Raw genomic sequence first — 22203 nt, forward strand, 5'->3', positions numbered from 1 at the left:
TTGTCACAAGTTAGCGGAAAATGACACTTTGTGAAAAAAAACCAATAAAAGTCAATTTCCGCTAACTTGTGACAAAAAATAAAATCTTCTATGAACTCACCGTACTACTAACAGAATACCTTGGGGTGTCTTCTTTCTAAAATGGAGTCATTTGTGGGGTTCCTATACTGTCCTGGCATTTTAGGGGACCTAAACCGTGAGGAGTAGTCTTGAAACAAAATTTCTCAAAATGACCTATGAAATCCTAAAGGTACTCATTGGACTTTGGGCCCCTTAGCGCAGTTAGGGTGCAAAAAAGTGCCACACATGTGGTATCGCCGTACTCGGGAGAAGTAATGCAATGTGTTTTGGGGTGTATTTTTACACATACCCATGCTGGGTGGGCGAAATAACTCTGTAAATGGACAATTGTGTGTAAAAAAATCAAAAGATTGTCATTTACAGAGGTATTTCTCCCACCCAGCATGGGTATGTGTAAAAATACACCCCAAAACACATTATACTACTTCTCCCGAGTACGGCGATACCACATGATTGGCACTTTTTTGCAGCCTAACTGCGCTAAGGGGCCCAAAGTCCAATGAGTACCTTTAGGATTTCACAGGTCATTTTTGTTTCAAGACTACTCCTCACGGTTTAGGGCCCCTAAAATGCCAGGGCAGTATAGGAACCCCACTAATGACCCCATTTTAGAAAGAAGACACCCCAAGGTATTCCGTTAGGAGTATGGTGAGTTCATAGAAGTTTTTATTTTTTTGTCACAAGTTAGCGGAAATTGATTTTAATTGTTTTTTTTTCACAAAGTGTCATTTTCCGCTAACTTGTGACAAAAAATAAAATCTTCTATGAACTCACCATACTCCTAACGGAATACCTTTGGGTGTCTTCTTTCTAGAATGGGGTCATTTGTGGGGTTCCTATACTGCCCTGGCATTTTAGGGGCCCTAATCCGTGAGGAGTAGTCTTGAAAACAACAATGTCGCAAAATGACCTGTGAAATCCTAAAGGTACTCATTGGACTTTGGGCCCCTTAGCGTACTTAGGGTGTAAAAAAGTGCCACATATGTGGTACCGCCGTACTCAGGAGAAGTAGTATAATGTGTTTTGGGGTGTATTTTTACACATACCCATGCTGGGTGGGAGAAATATCTCTGTAAATGACAATTGTTTGATTTTTTTTACACACAATTGTCCATTTACAGAGAGATTTCTCCCACCCAGCATGGGTATGTGTAAAAATACACCCCAAAACACATTAAACTACTTCTCCTGAGTACGACGATACCACACGTGTGACACTTTTTTGCAGCCTAAGTGCGCTAAGGGGCCCAACGTCCTAATCACAGGTCATTTTGAGGCATTTGTTTTCTAGACTACTCCTCACGGTTTAGGGCCCCTAAAATGCCAGGGCAGTATAGGAACCCCACAAGTGACCCCATTTTAGAAAGAAGACACCCCAAAGTATTCCGTTAGGTGTATGGCGAGTTCATAGAAGATTTTATTTTTTGTCACAAGTTAGTGAAAAATGACACTTTGTGAAAAAAAAACAAAAATCAATTTCCGCTAACTTTTGACAAAAAATAAAATCTTCTATGAACTCGTCATACACCTAACAGAATACATTGGGGTGTCTTTTTTCTAAAATGGGGTCAGTTTGTGGGGTTCCTATACCGCCCTGGCATTTTACGGGCCCAAAACCGTGAGTAGTCTGGAAACCAAATGTCTCAAAATGACTGTTCAGGGGTATAAGCATCTGAAAATTTTGATGACAGGTGGTCTATGAGGGGGCGAATTTTGTGGAACCAGTCATAGGCAGGGTGGCCTTTTAGATGACAGGTTTTATTGGGCCTGATCTGATGGATAGGAGTGCTAGGGGGTGACAGGAGGTGATTGATGGGTGTCTCAGAGGGTGGTTAGAGGGGAAAATAGATGCAATCAATGCACTGGGGAGGTGATCGGAAGGGGGTCTGAGGGGGATCTGAGGGTTTGGCCGAGTGATCAGGAGCCCACACGGGGCAAATTAGGGCCTGATCTGATGGGTAGGTGTGCTAGGGGGTAACAGGAGGTGATTGATGGGTGTCGCAAGGTGTGATTAGAGGGGGGAATAGATGCAAGCAATGCACTGGCGAGGTGATCAGGGCTGTGGTCTGAGGGCGTTCTGAGGGTATGGGCGGGTGATTGAGTGCCCTAGGGGCAGATAGGGGTCTAATCTGATGGGTAGCAGTGACAGGGGGTGATTGATGGGTAATTAGTGGGTGTTTGGAGGAGAGAACAGATATAAACACTGCACTTGGGAGGTGATCTGATGTCGGATCTGCGGACGATCTATTGGTGTGGGTGGGTGATCAGATTGCCCGCAAGGGGCAGGTTAGGGGCTGATTGATGGGTGGCAGTGACAGGGGGTGATTGATGGGTGGCAGTGACAGGGGGTGATTGATGGGTGATCAGTGGGTTATTACAGGGAAGGACAGATGTAAATAATGCCCTGGCGAATTGATAAGGGGGGGTCTGAGGGCAATCTAAGCGTGTAGGCGGGTGATTGGGTGCCCGCAAGGGGCAGATTAGGGTCTGATCTGATGGGTAACAGTGACAGGTGGTGATAGGGGGTGATTGATGGGTAATTAGTGGGTGTTTAGAGGAGACAATAGATGTAAACACTGCGCTTGGGTGGTGATCTGATGTCGGATCTGCGGGCGATCTATTGGTGTGGGTGGGTGATCAGATTGCCCGCAAGGGGCAGGTTAGGGGCTGATTGATGGGTGGCAGTGACAGGGGGTGATTGATGGGTGGCAGTGACAGGGGGTGATTGATGGGTGATTGACAGGTGATTGACAGGTGATCAGTGGGTTATTACAGGGAAGCACAGATGTAAATATTGCACTGGCGAATTGATAAGGGGGGGTCTGAGGGCAATCTGAGCGTGTAGGCGGATGATTGGGTGCCCGCAAGGGGCAGATTAGGGTCTGATCTGATGGGTAACAGTGACAGGTGGTGATAGGGGGTGATTGATGGGTGATTGATGGGTAATTAGTGGGTGTATAGAGGAGAGAATAGATGTAAACACTGCGCTTGGGTGGTGATCTGATGTCGGATCTGCGGGCGATCTATTGGTGTGGGTGGGTGATCAGATTGCCCGCAAGGGGCAGGTTAGGGGCTGATTGATGGGTGGCAGTGACAGGGGGTGATTGATGGGTGGCAGTGACAGGGGGTGATTGATGGGTGATTGACAGGTGATCAGTGGGTTATTACAGGGAAGGACAGATGTAAATAATGCCCTGGCGAATTGATAAGCGGGGGTCTGAGGGCAATCTGAGCGTGTAGGCGGGTGATAGGGTGCACGCAAGGGGCAGATTAGGGTCTGATCTGATGGGTAACAGTGACAGGTGGTGATAGGGGGTGATTGATGGGTAATTAGTGGGTGTTTAGAGGAGAGAATAGATGTAAACACTGCGCTTGGGTGGTGATCTGATGTCGGATCTGCGGGCGATCTATCGGTGTGGGTGGGTGATCAGATTGCCCGCAAGGGGCAGGTTAGGAGCTGATTGATGGGTGGCAGTGACAGGGGGTGATTGACGGGTGATTGACAGGTGATTGACAGGTGATCAGGGGGGATAGATGCATACAGTACACAGGGGGGAGGGGTCTGGGGGGGGGGGGGTCTGGGGAGAATCTGAGGGGTGGGGGGGTGATCAGGAGGGGGCAGGGGGCGGGGGGGGGTAAAAAAAATAGCGTTGACAGATAGTGACAGGGAGTGATTGATGGGTGATTAGGGGGGTGATTGGGTGGGCAGGGGGGGGGGGTCTGAGGGGTGCTGTGGGCGATCTGGGGAAGGGGGGGGTAGAAATCAGTGTGCTTGGGTGCGACATAGGGTGGCTGCAGCCTGCCCTGGTGGTCCCTCGGACACTGGGACCACCAGGGCAGGAGGCAGCCTGTACAATACACTTTGTAAACATTACAAAGTGTATTATACACTTTGTATGCGGCGATCGTCGGGTTAACATCCCGCCGGCGCTTCTGTATGGCCGGCGGGATGTTGCGGCGGGTGAGCGTAGACAGGCTCCGGCGTAGGATCGCGTCACGGATGACGCGATCGCTCCGCCCATGCCCCTACAAGGACCGCCGCCATTTGTCAATACGGCGGTCCTTGCGGGGTCCACTTCCCGGCCGCCAATTGTCAATACGGCGGTCGGGAAGTGGTTAAGGTTATTTTTTCGATTTTCCTTTTGATGTGCTATCTGCCACTGTTAAAATAAACCTACCATTGAAATGATACTGTTCTGAGACTTTTCATTTCTTTGTCATTGGACAAACTTACAAAATCAGTGAGGGGTCAAATAATTATTTCCTCCACTGTAGCTCTCTCTGAAGCAGCAGCAACAGCTCCCTCTTCTCTAATTACTGCAGGCACACGAGTGACTCCAATGCCTGATGCTGTCTGCCTTTTACAAAGGGGGTGGGGTTCCAGGAGAGTGTGTAGCCTGATTGGCTACAATGTGCCTGCTGACTGTGATGTAGAGGGTCAAAGTTGACCCTAATGATGCACTATGGGGCGAATCGAACTTCTGGCAAAGTTTGCGGTTCTCTGCGAACCCCGGATGTTCGCCGGTTCCCGTTCGCCAGCGAACAGTTCGGGCCATCTCTAGGCACCACCTATACCTGGCTACAGGCTACCTATACTAGGCACCACCTATACCTGGCTACCTATACTGGGACTGGAACCACCTATACCTAGCTACCTATACTGGGGCACCACCTATACCTGGCTACCTATACTGGGGCACCACCTTACTTGGCTACCTATACTGAGGGCACCACCTGTACCTGGCTACCTATACTGAGGCACCACCTATACCTGGCTACCTATACTGGGACACCACCTTACTTGGCTACCTATACTGAGGGCACCACCTATACCTGGCTACTTATACTGTGGCACCTATAGCTTGCTACCTATACTGGGGGCACATGTACCTGACTAAACTATACTGGTGCACCACCCATACCAGGCTAGCTATACTGGGGGCAACTATACCAGGCTACCTATACCCGGGCACCACCTACAGTTGAATACCTATACTAGGGGCACCTGTATCTTGCTGGCCTGTTCTGGGGCACCAGCTATACGAGGCTACCTATACTGGGGGCATCTACACCAGACTACCTATACTGGGGCACTACCTATAACTGGCTACTTATACTGGGGGAACCTATACCTGGCTACCTATACTGGGGACACCTATGCCTGGATACCTATACTTAGGGCACCTATAATTGGCTAGGGCAGGGGGGGCGAGCTGAGACAAAAGGGGATAAGAGGTAACACAGGGGGATAAAAGAGGGACAGGGGGAACAGAGGCAGACAAAAGAGGCACAGGGAGAAAAGAGATGAGACGGGAGCATGAGGTCACACAGAGGGACACAAACGAGGCACATTTTTCGCCGGAGCGCACTTCGTGCATGGACACCGGGGTGGGGTGGCTAGTGGGCGGGCACAGCAACCAGTGGGTGGGCCCAGGGAGGGGGGCCCAGGTCTGATGATGCGTTTGGGGCCCCAACATTTCTGATGGCAGCCCTGGCATTGTTCATGAGTACAACTTTGCATCTATGAGATGTTTGTAACTTGAGTGTTTTAAAAGGAACCCAAGTTAAGAGACATATGGAGGCTGCCATATTTATTTTCTTCACAATACCATCTGCCTGTCAGTCCTGCTGATCTTTCTGGTCAGTAGTATGAAACATCTGCTCTGTATGCTTGTTCAGGGTCTATGGATAAAAGTATTAGAGGCAGAGGGCCATATGCAATTCACTTTTTCTCCTGACTTTTCTCCTAGTTGATATTTCCACGCCTTGTCATAAAATGCCTATTAAACCACCAGCAAGCAAGAATATACAGTACTCAAAATAATGTTGATAGTACCCTTTCATCAAATTTTAGATACTTCTTTAATTGTAAAATCAATAAAAGTTGTTTTAAAGAGAATATGAAAATGATCTCCCAGGAGATAACTCAGGAGATAAAGTTTATTGCATATGGGCCAGAGTATCGACAGGAAAGCCAGGCAATGTGCATTGTTTAAAGGACCATTATTGCGATAATTGTAAAATGTAACATACATGTAAACACATACAAATAAGAAGTACGTTTGTTCTAGAGTAAAATGAGCCATAAATTACTTTTCTCCTATGTTGCTGTTGCAGTAGGTAGTAGAAATCTGACAGAACCGACAGTTCTCAGGGTTTTGTTTATTTTCAAAAGCACTTAGTGAATGGCAGTTCATCAGTCTTAAGGTAGCCACTAACGGTCCAATTTCTAGCGAAATTCTGATCGGAAGTGAAATATTGTAATAAATCGTTCACTACACCATTAACGAACCAATCTTCACTTCCTATCTATTACAACCAACAAGAAAATCCAAATTTTGATTCGACGAAAATTAATTCGGGCGATATATTTTTCACTCGTTCATAATCGATTGTGTCCACCAATGGAGATTATTTACAACCAATCCGATCAGAGTTTCTGATCGCTCAAACGATTTTTCGCTAGAGATTGTACCGTTAGTGGCCACCTTAACTGCCAGAATAGTGTGCAGAGAGCAGGGAAGCCGGCCAGCGTCATTGTATAAATCCTTTAAAGGGAATGTCTTTACAAACAATAAGAGCCTGGCTGAGAATCCCCCATGAAGAAATTGACTAGTCCAAAACCTGTTGGTAATGTCAGATTTCTACTACCTACTGTAAGTGACAACAGCATTGGAGAGAAGTCATTTATGGCTCATTTTACTCTTGGAGAAAAATACTTTTTATTTGTATATGTTTACACACATTTAAAATTTTTCACGATAGTGGTCCTTTAAAAGGTAATAAACATGTTTCTCACCTTAGGTTCCCTTTAAGTAGAAATATATATAAAAATATATATATATATATATATATATATATATATATATATATATATATATATATATATATATATATATATATATAAATATAATATTTAGCAAGAACTAGATAAAAGATTGCGATGACAATATTTTGTCATCGCAATTTTTTGTTATATAATATATAACAGAATGAGAGTGTTTATATCCTCAAGCGTGACCAATAAAAAACTGCATGTCGCATCCAGGGGCAGCTGCAAATAAACAGGGGTGGTTGGCAAGCAGTTAAGTGTACTAGTCATGTAAAAGAACAGTTTATGAAGCTGAACATCACATCTGAGGTCGTACAGTTATAGAAAAAAAAGTTCTAATAAAGAAAAATATATAATGCTGCAAAAATTAAATCTTGATCATCTACATGATACTAGAGGAAAGGAAAGCATAGACAATGCTATGATACAATCTGCCCTCATTTCCGACGTAAATTACAGTGAGAAAGCTTATTTTCTCTCAGGCTCCTGTAATGTTTACTGTCACCAGTGAATCGACAGGAATCAGACGATTGTTTTCATCATGTTCGATCTACTCCAGTTCGATGATGGAATTTTCTGATTTTCTGAAGTTATCATGGGAAAATTGTCACAGATGTTCACTGCCCCTCCCTACCCTATGGCAACTACTGCAGAGCCGATTCCCACAGATGTTCACCGCCACTTCCTACCCTATGGCAACCACCGAAGGGCCGATTCCCACAGATGTTCACCGCCACTTCCTACCCTATGGCAACTACTGCAGGGCCGATTCCCACAGATGTTCACCACCACTTCCTACCCTATGGAAACTACTGCAGGGCCAATTCCCACAACCTTCTTCCAAAGCAGTTGTTTTTGGCGTGCTGGCTTTCCCCACCTGTCAGTTATTCTAGGTGCTGTCTTAGACAGCAATGTAAATTAGTGGTTATAGGACACTGAATGCTTACTTTGGGGGCCTGGGCTCAGCTACTCAATAGCAGGAGCTTAGTTACAGTGTAGCCAAGTGTCAGGTATTGGTTATGTAGGGCTGTGCCTTGGCTTTTACATAGCTGAGCTCCAGATGTCGACTATGCAACGCTGCAGCTTGGCCGAGAACTGGATATTGGCACTAGAGCACAGCTTCTATATGCCCATGCTATGTGGGTTATTTTGGGGGTAGGGTATGCTAGGTGATGGGGGTTAGTGTTAGGCTCCTTTCACACTACAGCGTTTTCATTGCATTGTATTACCCTTTTTTACTGCAGGGTAAGGCCCGGTTCACATTAGCGGTCGCCGTCCGGAATCGCCGTGCCGGAGCCGGACCGCTTGCAGAACGGACGGAACGGACGCACGGCATAGCAATGAAAGCCTATGCGTCCGTTCACATGCGTCCGTTTCGTCCGGACCGGATCCGGACTCCGGCATAAGACCCAACATGCGCTATTTTTTGGTCCGGCTCCTCCGGCAGCCGTATCCGGAGCGGAGCCGGACTGCACCATCCGGCCAATACAAACCAATGAGAACCGGAGAGCGCACAACACACTGGCTAAAAATCCGGATGTTCTACCCCACTTCCTATGCGTATTGTAGCGGCGATTTTGGATGGGGACACATGGGCAAGCATTTTGGAGTGGAGCAGCAGTGACTTTAAACGTGCTGGAGATGTTGGCAGTATGTCGGAGGTGGAGGTGAGTGCTAAACAGCGGAGGGCCTGATTCCACAGGTCCACCTTCTGCTGACCTCCCAGACCCCAACATTTTTATTCGGTTTCTACTATCTTTTGCCAAACGGATCCGGATCGCATCCTGATGAACACCTGATGTAACCTGACCGGATCCGGATCGGATCCGGATCCGGTCCGGATCCGGTCAGGTCATCCGGTCCGTTTGGCAGGGAACCGCAAGTGTGAACCGGCCCTTACGCTAAAGCTATGAAAGTCTTGGGACATTTCATACCTGATGTGGTGCGATGCGTCTGAAGTATCGCATCTGACGTGAAAAATTAATCTCATTACCGGTCAACATCCCCAGCAACGTGCGTTGACTGGACGTCAAGTAAGTCAGTGGTTTCACAGATATTTTTTTGCATTGCCGTGCACATGCGCGGAAGCATATTTTTTCAATACACTTGCTTGCAATTGTATTTCTGCCTGAGGAAGTGAGCGCTAGAGAGCCTTACTTATGGTTTGGCTTGCTGCCAGAGGGTACATTACCATGCATTACCGCCGGTATCTCTAAAGATTAGCGCTGTTTTTTAGCAACCACATCCAAAATGCTGGTTGCTGGTGTGAAACTGGCCTTAGATACGTGTAAGCTTTGTGCTACTGCGTAGGGACAGCCTGTACTTGCAGCTTCGCAGTGTGGCTGTGCTCATACATTATATGGGAGCACTGCCGCTGAGAGGATTGTCACTCAGGACAATTAGGAATGACGTTTTTTGGCATTGGAAATCTAGTGTGGGTACATAGCTTAAATCCATGCAACAAGTGTCCACCTGTAGCCAGGGCCAGGTTTCTGGGAAGGCCACAGAGGCCATGGCCTAGGGTGATAAAATCAGATAAGATCAGAAGGGCGGCATGACTTGGAGAGAGAAGAGGTTATATGTCATAGTAAATCATCTCTTCTGGTCCCGCAGTGCAGCCAGCCAGTGCCCTGCTCTGCACTAATAGCTGAATTCCAGAGTTCCCCAATCCCTGCTTCTCTCTCACACACTTTTTGATGTGTTATAACAATCAGGATCAATCATAACTGCCACCTGATGATCCATTCCTGGTGATGGACATACAAGTGGTTGTGAGAAATAAAAGGGATTTACATTACAAAGCAGATAGAACTAAGTTCCCCTGAGTTTTAATGCAGGAATTCACAAACATCAGTGAGGTCTGCTAGTTTCTTCACTTTCTCTTTTACAGCTGTGACATTGACCCCAGAAGCAGTTAATTACACTCTTATCTAACCCTAATTTATGACGGTTGGTTTCCGCTTTTGTTTTTTTCTTCCTAGCCAGCAGTGGTCTCAGTTAACTCTTTCCCAACTCATTTTCTGTCCTTCAGCTCCTACCATGCATGAGAACTGGAGGGATACAAATGCTGTTTGCTTTCCTTTCACTGCTACACTGTCACCTGAGCTGTTACTACCTCTATGCTAGCGTGTTTGGTTTGGCATCCTTCTACTTTCCTGTAGCAGTGGAGAATTGTACCATCTTAGCCATCAGCGAAAGCAGAACGTTTTAAATCAGGATGATACCAATTATTGGCTTTAAAGAAAAAGAGTACGTTCTCTGCTAATAAGCCTTCTTCAGACTTTGTTCCCGTATACTGCCAATATGTTAGAGCACACCACCATATGTACATTCAGCATTTAAAAGAGATACATAGATTTTTCAGCAAATATAAATAAATGTCATTCAGATGCTTTAAAGTGGGCTGAACTCTTGCACAGGACAGAAGGAAAACAGAGAAATGTACCATGTATGTATTTCGAGAGCCTGTCTAATTCCCCCTCCTCTGTGTCTAATCACAAGTTGTAATTTGATCTCTACACTGTGTCACCTGACTGCCACAACATCTAAGCTCATTTGAAAGCACAGAATGTTAACGATATGTCTGCTTCCATGAAAGCAGGAAGTAGAGACACTGCAGATTTATTGCAGGATTTATATCAGCTGTAAAAAAGAAATGTTTTTCTTTAAAGGATATGTTGTTGCATATCTTTTAGAGCAGAGAGGAAGTTTTGAGTTCAGGTCCACTGTAATTACAACAGAACATCCAAAGTGGGTCCTGACAGGATGTTTGCTACTTACCTGTTCTCTGTTTTGGATGGACGTCTCTCCATTGCACTGCCCTGCCGCTTGTTTGTGGCTCCGACTGCAGCGAGTCACACAGAAGACAAAGAAGCAGTGCATGCTCTGGCCACTTGCACTCCCTGTAATTTCTCGCCCCTGCCCAGATGTGCACTGCAACCGAGACCGGTACAGTGTTATGCATTCTTGACAAGTACTGGTCATACATCAGCGTCATTTCTCAAGTATGCATGCCCAGAACACTATCGGCTGCTGTGCACATTTGGGCAGAAGCGCAAATTACAGGAATTATTTTTTGAATGGGGGGCAGAGCAGCACAACTGAAATGAGCCCAATCAAACCAGTGATCGCTGGTCAGAGTGTTGGACAGAATGTTTTCTGGTGGTTGGGGGGGGGGGGGGGGGGGGAGGCGCTTGGTGACAGCAGGCCTAGGGCACTGGAAAGTACAAATCCGGCCCTGCCTGTAGCTCCTCATCTCTTCTCAGTTGGCATAGATGTGCGCATTCCACATGTGCAGAGAGACTGCCAGGCTATCTTGCCTGAGAGTGGCTGCACTGTGCCTGCATGACTGCTACCCCAAATCCAGGACCAGAATAAACAGGAACATTGCAAAATAGGGAGGGTCAGTGTCAGTGAGATGCTAATAAGTTTGAACTGATGTGCATTTTATGTTATTTTTTACCAATTTATGCAGCTTGAAAATGGACCCGTCAGATGCAGCTGCTGCTGCTGCATTCCATTGGTCCTTTTTAAGGCTGCGTACATTTGCATCAGCTTGGAATTATTTGCATCTCATTGACCTTCTCTGTTCAACAGCATAGCCTGTGACAAGAGAGGGCCAGTGCACACCAAAAAGCAACAGCGTAATCGCAAACGCACAGTGCTTTTTGAAGTGATTTTTAAAAGCTGTTCTAGGCATCTGCCTAGGGATTTTTAATTTATACCTAGTGATTTTTGGAGGGTTTATGTGTAGCTTTTTTTTAGCTACAGTACAGCCGCTAGTGTTCTGGTTTTGACACAAAAACGCTTGCAAAATCGCTCTGATTAGCGCTTTTCAGAGTGATTTTCCACTTTTCCTATACTTAACATTGAGGCTGAATCGCCGCAGAAATGCTACAGGACCCGCGTTTGCATTTGGGCAAAAATCACATCTCTCTGGTGTGATCCATCCCATTCAAATACATTAGCCAAGCACTTTTTAAAGCGCTAGCATTTTTAAAAGCGCTCAGAGGCGCTCATGGTGTGCACCAGCCCGTAGAGTCATCTACTGTATATTCATTCCACTTCAAAGGACACCATAAGAAACTGGATTTTTTCTTTATTTTCACCATGCCCTTATACCTACATACACTTTTCTTTTTCGTAAAACACATACATATACCATTAAACCTCTTACCTCCCCCACTCTCCCAAAGTTACACAAAATAAGGCATTTGCATATTTAAAAAAATGACAATAAAAAAAACATAAATAGTAACCCTAGGGGCTGAACTTTTTTTTTTAAATATGTAAGCCATGAGGGTATATTATAATGCTATTTTTGTAAATATGGGATTGTAATTAGTGATGGACACAAAACGGAAAAAAATACCTTTATTTCCAAATAAAATATTGTCGCCATACATTGTACTAGGGAAATAGTTTAAGCATTGTAATAACCAGGACAAATGGCCAAATAAAATGTGTGGGTTTTATCCACAGTAGAACGTTTTATTTTAAAACTATAATGGCGAAAACTGAGACATAAAATTTTTTTTTCCAATCTTTTCTAATTATGCCCATTAAAATGCATTTAGAATAAAATTATTCTTAGCAAAATGTACCACCCTAAGAAAGCCTAATTGGTGGCAAAATTTGCTCTGGTCCTTAAAGGAGTCATCAGGGGAAAAATGGTAAAATAAATGGTACTTACCGTGGGCTTCCTCCAGTAGTACTGCACCTGCGCAGTTCACTCCGGCCCACGTGGCGATGATTGACAGTGCCGGTCGCGCAGGCGCAGTATAGAGCGACCTCCAGGTCGCTCTGACGTCATTACCGGGGACCGGGACAGAGCTGCGGCGAACGGCTTCAGGCAGAGCTGCGGCGAGGGACGTCCTGGGAGCTTGGAGCTGGGGGAAGCCCCCGGTAAGTACCACTTATTTTACCATTTTTCTCCTGATGACTCCTTTAGGGGGAAAAATCCCTTAGGGCCTGTTTCCACTACATGCAGATTGGATGCAGAATGGATGCAGAAAAACTGACTCCAATGAAAGCCTATGGGCCTGTTTCCACTAAACACGATGTTTCTGATGCAGATTTTCCCATAGGCATTAATTGGAGTCAGTTTTTCTGCATCCATTCTGCATCCAATCCAAGTGTAGTGGAAACAGGACCTTAGTGGTTAAAGGGACTCCGAGCAGTGCAGAAACTATGGAAAGATGCATATCATTTTAAAGCTTTCTTTCTCCTCTTGCCAATGATATATAAACCGCCGCCCTACGCCTTTTAGTTTTCGCTATTTTCGTGATTGAAATTGCCGCGGCCGCGATTTCAATCGCGAAAATAGAGAAAACTAAAAGGCGTAGGGCGAAGATTTAGGTGTCACCAGAAAGAGGAGAAAGAGAGCTTTAAAGTGATATCCATCTTTCCATAGTTACTTGTATTACACAGGACGACTTTTTCCTAAAGTCAGCAGCTCCATTCTGCTGAATAAAGCTGCTGACACTGGGGAAAGTGTCGTCCTGTGTAATACAAGTAACTATGGAAAGATGGATATCACTTTAAAGCTCTCTTTCTCCTCTTTCTGGTGACACCTAAATCTTCGCCCTACGCCTTTTAGTTTTCTCTATTTTCACGATTGAAATCGCGGCCACGGCAATTTCAATCGCGAAAATAGCTAAAACTAAAAGGCGTAGGGTGGCGGTTTATATATCATTGGAAAGAGGAGAAAGAGAGCTTAAAAATGATATGCATCTTTCCATAGTTTCTGCACTGCTCGGAGTCCCTTTAACTAAATGTTAACGTCTGGCATTACACGTGAATCACTCCTCATCTACTTCCCAGCCAGTGACTTTTGCACTGGTATTTGAGGAAGTTTAAAAAATTAAAAATAACACAGCATTACATGTTCCACCAAATAATGTCACACTTTTGTGTCCACAAACTTACAGTAAGAATGGTCCATCTCCTGCATGTGGTCCTGTCTTCAAGGTACAGTGCATATCATCAATAAAGTTGACAGTGCATGTTAGATTGTCTGCTGGATTTGCTACTTTGAACAAAAGAGAAGACATACAGAAAAAAACCCCACATTAATCAGTGATAGCAGATAGGAAATGAAAATCTAGGAAGGAAGTAAAAAGAGGACTAGAGAAAACAGAAGTTTAAAATTAGTGGTAAACTGAACTCTGCTGCTCATCCACCTCTCCGCTTCTCTGATGCTGCCCCTCTGTGCCATTCCTTCCATTGGCTACCAATCACCTAACGGATCCAGTTCAAACTTCTAACACTTTGATACAAAGCTCTGCATAAGCTATCCCCTCCATACATTTCCTTATTAATCTCCTGATATCTTCCCTCTGGAACCTTCGCTCCTGGAACCTTCCCTCCCAAGAGACCCTCTTGTTGTCAAACTTGGTCACCTCCTCTCACTGTTGCATCCAGGACTTCTCACAAGTGTCTCCTCTCCTTTGGAACTCTCTACCACAACCTATCCATCATGCTCCAAGCCTGTAACTTCTCAAACGTTACTTCAAGGCACACCTTTTCAGACCAGGATATAATTTGCTATAGCTAGAATGTAAAGCTCACTGCCTCATCTGCTATGGTAACCTCTTTGTCTTCTCCCCCAGTGTCTCAACCCCACTACCCTCTAGATTGTAAGCTTGCAAGCGCAGGGACCTCCTCCCTGTGTTTCCTGTTTCTGTGCAATTTATCAAGTGATCATTTATCAGTATTGTACACTGTGTTGAACTTCTCGTGAATCTATGCTCCCCATTGTTGTATGATTTTCACATTGTACAGCACTATGGAATATGTTGGCATAAATGTAATAAAAAGACCAACACACCTTATACAGTACTCCTAATATATGAGAAAGATCATGTTAACCACTTGCTGACCGCACACTCATACCGTGCGGCGGCAAAGTGGTAGCTGGAGGACCAGCGACGCACATCTGCGTCGCCAGGTGCCTCCCTAATGAATCAGGAAAAGCCGCTCGCGCGAGCAGCCATTTCCTGTTAGATCACGGAGCGGGTCTCCGTGAATAGCCTGCGAGCCGCTGATCGCGGCTCGCAGACTAAATCTAAACGCAGGAGACATTTGTCTCCTTTGTTTACATTGAACGGCGCTGCTGCGCAGCAGCGCCGTAAGGTAGATCGGCGATCTCCAGCCAATCAGCGGCCGGGGATCGCCGCCATGTGGCAGGGGACATCCTGTCACAGGCTGCACAGGACGCATAGCATCCTGTGCAGCCCCGATCACCAGGGGGGACAGGTAGGAGAGGGAGGGGGGAATTTCGCCGCGGAGGGGGGCTTTGAGGTGCCCCCCCCCCCCCAACATGCCAGCCAGCAGGAGCGATCAGACCCCCCCTGCACATCATCCCCATAGGGGGGAAAAAAGGGGGGCGATCTGATCGCTCTGCATGAACCCTGATCTGTGCTAGGGGCTGCAGAGCCCACCCAGCACAGATCACAAAAAACAGTGCTGGTCCTTAAGGGGGGGGGGGGGGGGTAAAGGCTGGGTCATCAAGTGGTTAAAGGGACCCTAAGCAGTGCCAAAAAAAGGTAATCTGGACTTACCTGGGGCTTCCTCCAGCCCCTCGTAGCCCACAAAGTCCCTCTGCATCCTCCTGGTCCCCTCCATGGTCCCACTGGCAGCTCCGGTAATCCAGCGACTTCGGCTGAAGTCAGGCATGCACGCCCTGGCACGCACCCAATGCGTCAGCACGCCGGTCACCGTAAATGTCCTGCGCATGCGCAGTTCAGTCTTTAAAGAACCAGCATGATGACCGGAGGATGGATCGAGGGAAGCTCACAGCGGTGCCTCCCAATGAATGAGGTTCCCCGATCAATCCTCCTACCCGCTGGAGCTTGCAATGTCTTGCGATGGGTGTGAATGGGAGTTCAAACGGCATACATCAAATAAGGGCGCTAGGAAAAATAGGCGCGGGGTATAGATAACATTTTTAAATATTGTCTATAACAATATTTTTATTGTTTTTTCATCTTTATCTAGGATAGAATAATAAATATATTAAAATAACGGTAATAAAATCACTACTTATCGTCTATAACAATGAAAACTAAAACATATTTGCAGTCATAATGAGCATAGTAAAACATTGGTAAATATTATCTATATTTTACTACTTCTAAACCTAACCCTACTCTCACACAGAACCCACCTGCTATGGATGTCTAACCCTAAGACCCCCCAGTGGTGCCCAACCCTAAAACCGCCCAGGTGCAGCCTAACCCTAAAACCCCCTTCCTGACCCTTAACCCTAAAACCCCCTTCCTAATGTCTAACCTTAAAGCCCCCTTTCTTCGCTGTAAATACCCTTAATACTAAAAGCAATACATTTCTAAGATAATAATATTATTTTTATTAATGTTATAGTATCAAAACGACTTTGAAAAGGATAAAAAAAAATGTTAAACTGATCATTTGCAAAATGATAATTGTCAAAGTAAACTTCAAAACAATATTTTTCAAAGCACTAATTCTCAAAACTCAAAATCTTGGTTCAACGGGCCTGGCACCCTCTATTTATCCAGAGCACAAATTTCTTCTTTGGCCCCAATAGCTGATATTTTGCATTAGCACCTATAGGCCGCCCAAACAGTCCATTAGCTCCAGGCGCCCAAATTTCCTGATTCCATTCAAACAATCATGGTACTTAAGATACCCGAAGTGACATGTGACATGATGAGATAGACATGTATGTACAGTGCCTAGCACCCAAATAACTATGATGTGTTCCCTTTTTTCTTTCGCTACCTGAAAGAGTTAAATATCAGGTATGTAAGTGGCTGACTCAGTCCTAACTCAGACAGGAAATGACTACAGTGTGACCCTCACTGATAAGAAATTCCAACTATAAAACACTTTCCTAGCAGAAAATGGCTTCTGAGAGCAAGAAAGAGGTAAAAAAGGGGAATTTCTTATCAGTGAGGGTCACACTGTAGTCACTTCCTGTCTGAGTCAGGACTGAGTCAGCCACTTATATACCAAATATTTAACTCTTTCAGGCAGAGAAAGAAAAAAAGGAACACAGCATAGTTATTTGTGTTCTAGGCACTGTACAAACACTTCTATCTCAACATGTCACATGTCACTTTGGGTATCCTTTAACGCGTAAGTCATAGAGGATTTTAAATATCCGATCTGTAGTCATGGTCGTTATCGTCGCATGTCGCCAAACGTTGATCATGGAAACGATTGCTCATTGCGCAAACAAAAATTGCCGTAAAAATTGCGTAGTGGGTACAGGCCTTTAGAGTTTCACATTTTGGTTTTAATGTAATGTAATAAATAATAAAATATAGTAGGTGAAGACAGTAGGAAATATCATTAGAGAGGATCCGAACTGTTCGCAGCGAACAGGCCATGGTGAATGACCATTTCCGCATTCATCATAGTGCGCAGACGCTTTCCCGGTGACCGCGCATCCTTGATCGCGCGCCTGCAGCCGGGAGTGCTCTGCATGATGTTGTGCGCATGCGCAGGGTGCTCCCAGCTGCAGGTGCACAATCAAGGACAAGCGGCCGCCGGGGAAGCTTTTACGCAGTAATGCATTTTATGACGAATGCGGAAATGACCCCGAGGTCATTCCCCATGGCCTGTTTGCTGCAAACAGTTTGGCGAACAGTTCGCAACATCACTAAATATCATGTTCTGCTGCTGCTGCATTAAAGAGGAACTTTAGTAAAAATTGAAAAAAGTGCTTAATTTTTACAATAATAATATTTATAATTGATTTAGTCAGTGTTTTCCCATTATAAAATCTTTCCTCTCCCTGATTTAAATTCATTTACTGCTGACAGGTGATATCTGTGGAAGGAGATGCTGCTTTTTTGGCAGTTGGAAACAGCTGTTATTTTCCACAATGCAACAAGGTTCCCACAGTGTGCTGTCAGTACCTAGGTACAGAACACTGTGGGAAGGGTTTCACCACAACATCAGCCTTACATACCCCCCTGTACAGATCTATTCAAGAAAAGGAAAAGCTTTCTCATGGGAAAGGGGGGTATCAGCTACTGATTAGGATGAAGTTCAATCCTTGGTTACAGTTTCTCTTTAACTCTGAATAAAGCCATATCCTTGCTTGGATTTAGGGGTATACTCAGTTTAGGTTACTTTTTAGCAATTCTCTGCTTATTCATGGTTTCACTGACCTTGTATTGACCGTTTTAGGAAATATTCTGCTACTTACGTTCAGAACACATGTCACTGCTGTCATTTAGCATCAAAAGCATGGTTATCACCAGACTCGGGGACACAGCACAGGCCTTCATTTTTAAATCAGCCCTTAAAGACATAATAAAAATGACCTTGTCAGTGTGAGTAAGAAAATATAAGGAGATCTCTGCTAATATCTGTTGGGTTCTGATGTAAAGCTAAGTACCCAAAGCATTGCTGGAAACTACCAATGCACAAAGCTTCCATGATCTTTATACTAAAGGCGTTTAGCGATAGGATGTGGACAACAGAGAAAGACCGTAAGTAGGTTGCCAAAGATAGGAACGTTAAATGAAGAAGAATGCATCCATAGACTTTAGCGGAAACATTGTTTAAAGATCAGTATACACGGGGGACGTTGACCGATTTGATCATGACAGTCTTTCAAAATGCATGAGCATCTTTTGTACATTGGCCGCCTGTAACCTGCCATTTCACGCTTTTCCTTTAGAGAGAATCTGTACTCTAAATTTTTTACAATAAAAAGCATACCATTCTATTCATTATGTTCTCCTGGGCCCCTCTGTTCTGTTTCTGCCACTCCCTGCTGCAATCCTGGCTTGTAATTGCCATTTTTATCCAGTGTTTACAAACAAAAGACATAGCAAGTGATACGCTGAGAAGAGCAGAGTGTGTGAGTCATACAGAGTGTGCAGGGGGCCTGGAGAGGGTGTGTATAGCTTGTAGCCAATCACAAAATAGCACAGCACATTCAACACATTCCACACATTCCAGCCTTAGCCCGACAGAGGAGAGAAGATTAGATTACATAACAGAGATAATTCAGCCACTGTGCAAATAGGAAAGGCTGCAGTTAGACAGAGCACATTAGAACCGGTATAGGAACTTATAGGATAGAAGAAATAAGGATGAAAATTTTGTTACAGAGTCTCTTTAAAAGATAGTTACGCGATATTGGTTGGTCAGATGATATCTTGCCGTGGGTATGGACCTTAAAGTAACCCTGAAGTGAAAATAACCTGATAAGATAATTATCTCTAGTCCTAATCCTATACACTGTATAGTACAGTGGTCCCCAACCTTTTTTGACCAAAGGACCGCTTCCACATCAGGCAGTTTTTCCAAGGACCGGTGTGTGTGCGCGCGTGTGTAGTACTGAGGGGGGAGGCTGTTTGATGGACAGAGTCACTACATAAGGAAGTCCTGGAAGCCCCAGCTTATATTTTTGCTGACTGTGGCAGTGCTCACTGGTGGAGTATGGAGTAGTGCACAAGATACATTTGGTGTGGCAGGTGGAGAAAGGGCTTCTCAATCTACTGGTGCAGTCACCTCAAGCCTTTACTGCTCTTATCTGCCTCCCCAAACTTTTACACTTCCTTCCTTCTCACGCTCACTTTTACCCTTCCCTCCTCACATTCGATTTTACCCTTACCTCCTCCCCTCTCACTCACTGCCAGCCTTCTGTACCCTTTCAGCCTTCCATTGGAACTACATTAACTTTTTGCCTCAGCTGCTTACCTTACCTCCGTGCAGACTCTGGCTGGCAAGAAACCAGGGCGTCTCAGTTATTCTCACTGCTGCTACCCGGTGTCCATACAGACAGAAATCCTGCTGCTTTACAAATTACTGACACCAGGTGGCAGCAGTAAGAAAGGCTGCAGATAGCTCTGTTTCTCTTCAGCATCCTGGTTACAGCAGTAACATAGCCTCTACAACTCTTTGAAGTCAGACAGCACTGCCCAGCTCAGCACAGCCTGAGGCCCGGTAGTGGGCCGTGGACCAGGGGTTGGGGACCCCTGCATACAGAACCTGCCTGGAATCCCATAGGCAGCCTTGTTGAGGCACTTTTGGCCGAGAATATACTGTGTACAGCCTGCCATCTTCATGGAAATGCCAGACAATGCTGGTACAAGCGCCGGGACATCCTACTATGTTGTACCTTCCAGTGTGCTATGTACACATATGCAGCACAGGTTGGTGCTCTCCATCTCCTCTTTTACCGTTTTACAATACAGGACATTTGATGCTCTTGCAGGCCACATAAAAATGGCTGGATTCAGCCCTCCGATGCTTAACCCGAACCAACTCCACACCTACTGTATACCTAAACCTAACCGCCCCTCCCGCTGCATACCCGCCAATATTCACGTAGCTATATATGATAAATACCGACGCCAGGGAAGTTTGGGCGGCCCATAGGCTCCAATGTTAATTGCGGCTATAAATAGAAATATGGCCTGCCGGAAGTGTCTGATAAAATAGCAGGCTTTTTGGTCGCCCGCTATACAAACTACAGCTATAAATACCATTTAAATTTACAACCACAATTAACATAGGCACCAATGGGAGCACCCAAATTTACCAGGCGCCTCAGGTGCCCAAATTTCCTGCCACCCAATGAGGTGCTAATAATTCTGGCTTCCATACATATTGTATACAGCCTGGAATTGGACCAATCAAAAATTGTCAGGAAGCGCATTTAATTGGCCCCTTTCTAAGTTGCATATAGTTATGGTTGCATACACAACAAAATGATTACCAGCTCAGTGAAGATCTCTAGTGAGCACCAGTGACTTTACACTTTGGTAACATTTTTTTGTAAGAATCTGATTGGCTGTTTGTTATTATTATATTAGTTTCATTGCACATTTGCTTCAGAAAAGAAGTACACTGTTGGTAAACTCTGTGATCAGGCGGATCAAATCTCCAAGTATGAGGCTAGCATTACCTTTTTAAGGCTAGGTTCACAGTGACATGTTATGGTTGTGCATTATTAAGTCTTATAACACTGCTTGCTGCATTGCAATGATAAGACTATGCCACGTTCACAGTGTGGCGTTAGCGGTGCGGTGTAACATGTTGCGCTATGGTAACACACTGCTGCAGTGCGTTACCTCTAAACATTTATGTTAACAGATACAGGGAAGCGTACTTTTTCATTGTCTATACGTTTCACTGTACCTACTGTATGCGACATTAACGTGGCTGTAATGTGTGTTACTACTTTTTTGTTGCATTGCCTTGTAATTTCGCTTTGCGACATTAACATCGCACCACAATGCAACATCCTGTGAACCTAGCCAAAAAATAGCCAAGTTTTATTAAGATTATCTTGTTAAGGCCCAGACACACACACAATCACCATTAATAATAAACAAGCAAACCCTGACAGGCAAGCAAACAACGTCGGCACACATTTGAATACAGCGATGGCATAACAACGGTCTGTCAATTGGATTGTTAGCGGAAGTAGCAAAATGAGGACCCAGAAGTTCTGTTTTTTATTGACTAACAGCGACTATTGTCTGAACTGATCTGCAGGTCAGATCGATATACATGGACAATGATTGCTCTCTTTTACCATCATTGGCAGTGGTGTAACAATAGGGGATGCAGAGGGCATACCTCCCAACATTTTTAAATTAGACATTGGGACACTTAGGTCACACCCCTAACCACACCCCCGACACACCCCCTAGTCATGTCTACTATAACGTTTTTTGAAGAATTTTTTTTGAATTAATATTTTATCCCCTTATATTTTTTAATAAATATTTCCCTCATATACCCTGCCTGTGGGTGGGGAGGAGGGTGAGGGTGCCCGTGGGTGGGGAGGAGGGTGAGGATGGCTGTGAGTGCGGAGGAGGGTGATGATGGCTGTGAGTGGGGAGGAGGGTGAGGGTGCCCGTGGGTGGGGAAGAGGGTGAGGATGGCTGTGAGTGGGGAGGAGGGTGATGATGGCTGTGAGTGGGGAGGAGGGTGAGGGTGCCTGTGGGTGGGGAGGAGGGTGAGGGTGTCCGTGGGTGGGGAGTAGGGTGAGGATGGCTGTGAGTGGGGAGGAGGGTGCCACTGTAAAAGGCAAAAAAAAAAATGATTGAGGCGCCAGCCGCGCCGAAGTGGGATGTGGAATGCTGGCATCACATTTCTTCCTGCCTCCCTCCCTTGGAATCTGCCCCCCTGTCCCCCTCCTGCTAGCAGAGGAAAGTGCACAGAGGAGCGGGCTGTCATATCACCGGCGTCCATCCATGCGTACCGACATCTGGCTTCACTCAGCTTCCTGTGACGTCACAGGAAGCAGAGTGAAGTCGGATGCCGGTGTAATGTCT

General features: G+C 45.4%; 1 protein-coding gene across 2 annotated transcripts in view; it reads right to left on the reverse strand.

Moving 5' to 3' along the window:
- Window positions 1-22203, reverse strand: part of LOC137525635 (interleukin-21 receptor-like) — a 51793-nt gene that overhangs the window by 24002 nt on the left and 5588 nt on the right. For both annotated transcript variants that reach the window (XM_068246784.1, XM_068246783.1), the window contains exons 2-3: window positions 18111-18205; window positions 13841-13940 (exon numbers count right to left, since the gene is read on the reverse strand). In XM_068246784.1, the coding sequence (XP_068102885.1) occupies window positions 13841-13940; window positions 18111-18192 (182 nt within the window). In that variant the 5' untranslated portion in view covers window positions 18193-18205. The remainder of the gene's footprint in view (window positions 1-13840; window positions 13941-18110; window positions 18206-22203) is intronic.

The sequence above is a fragment of the Hyperolius riggenbachi genome, chromosome 7 (genome assembly GCF_040937935.1).
Source record: "Hyperolius riggenbachi isolate aHypRig1 chromosome 7, aHypRig1.pri, whole genome shotgun sequence".
Lineage (NCBI taxonomy): Eukaryota > Metazoa > Chordata > Amphibia > Anura > Hyperoliidae > Hyperolius > Hyperolius riggenbachi.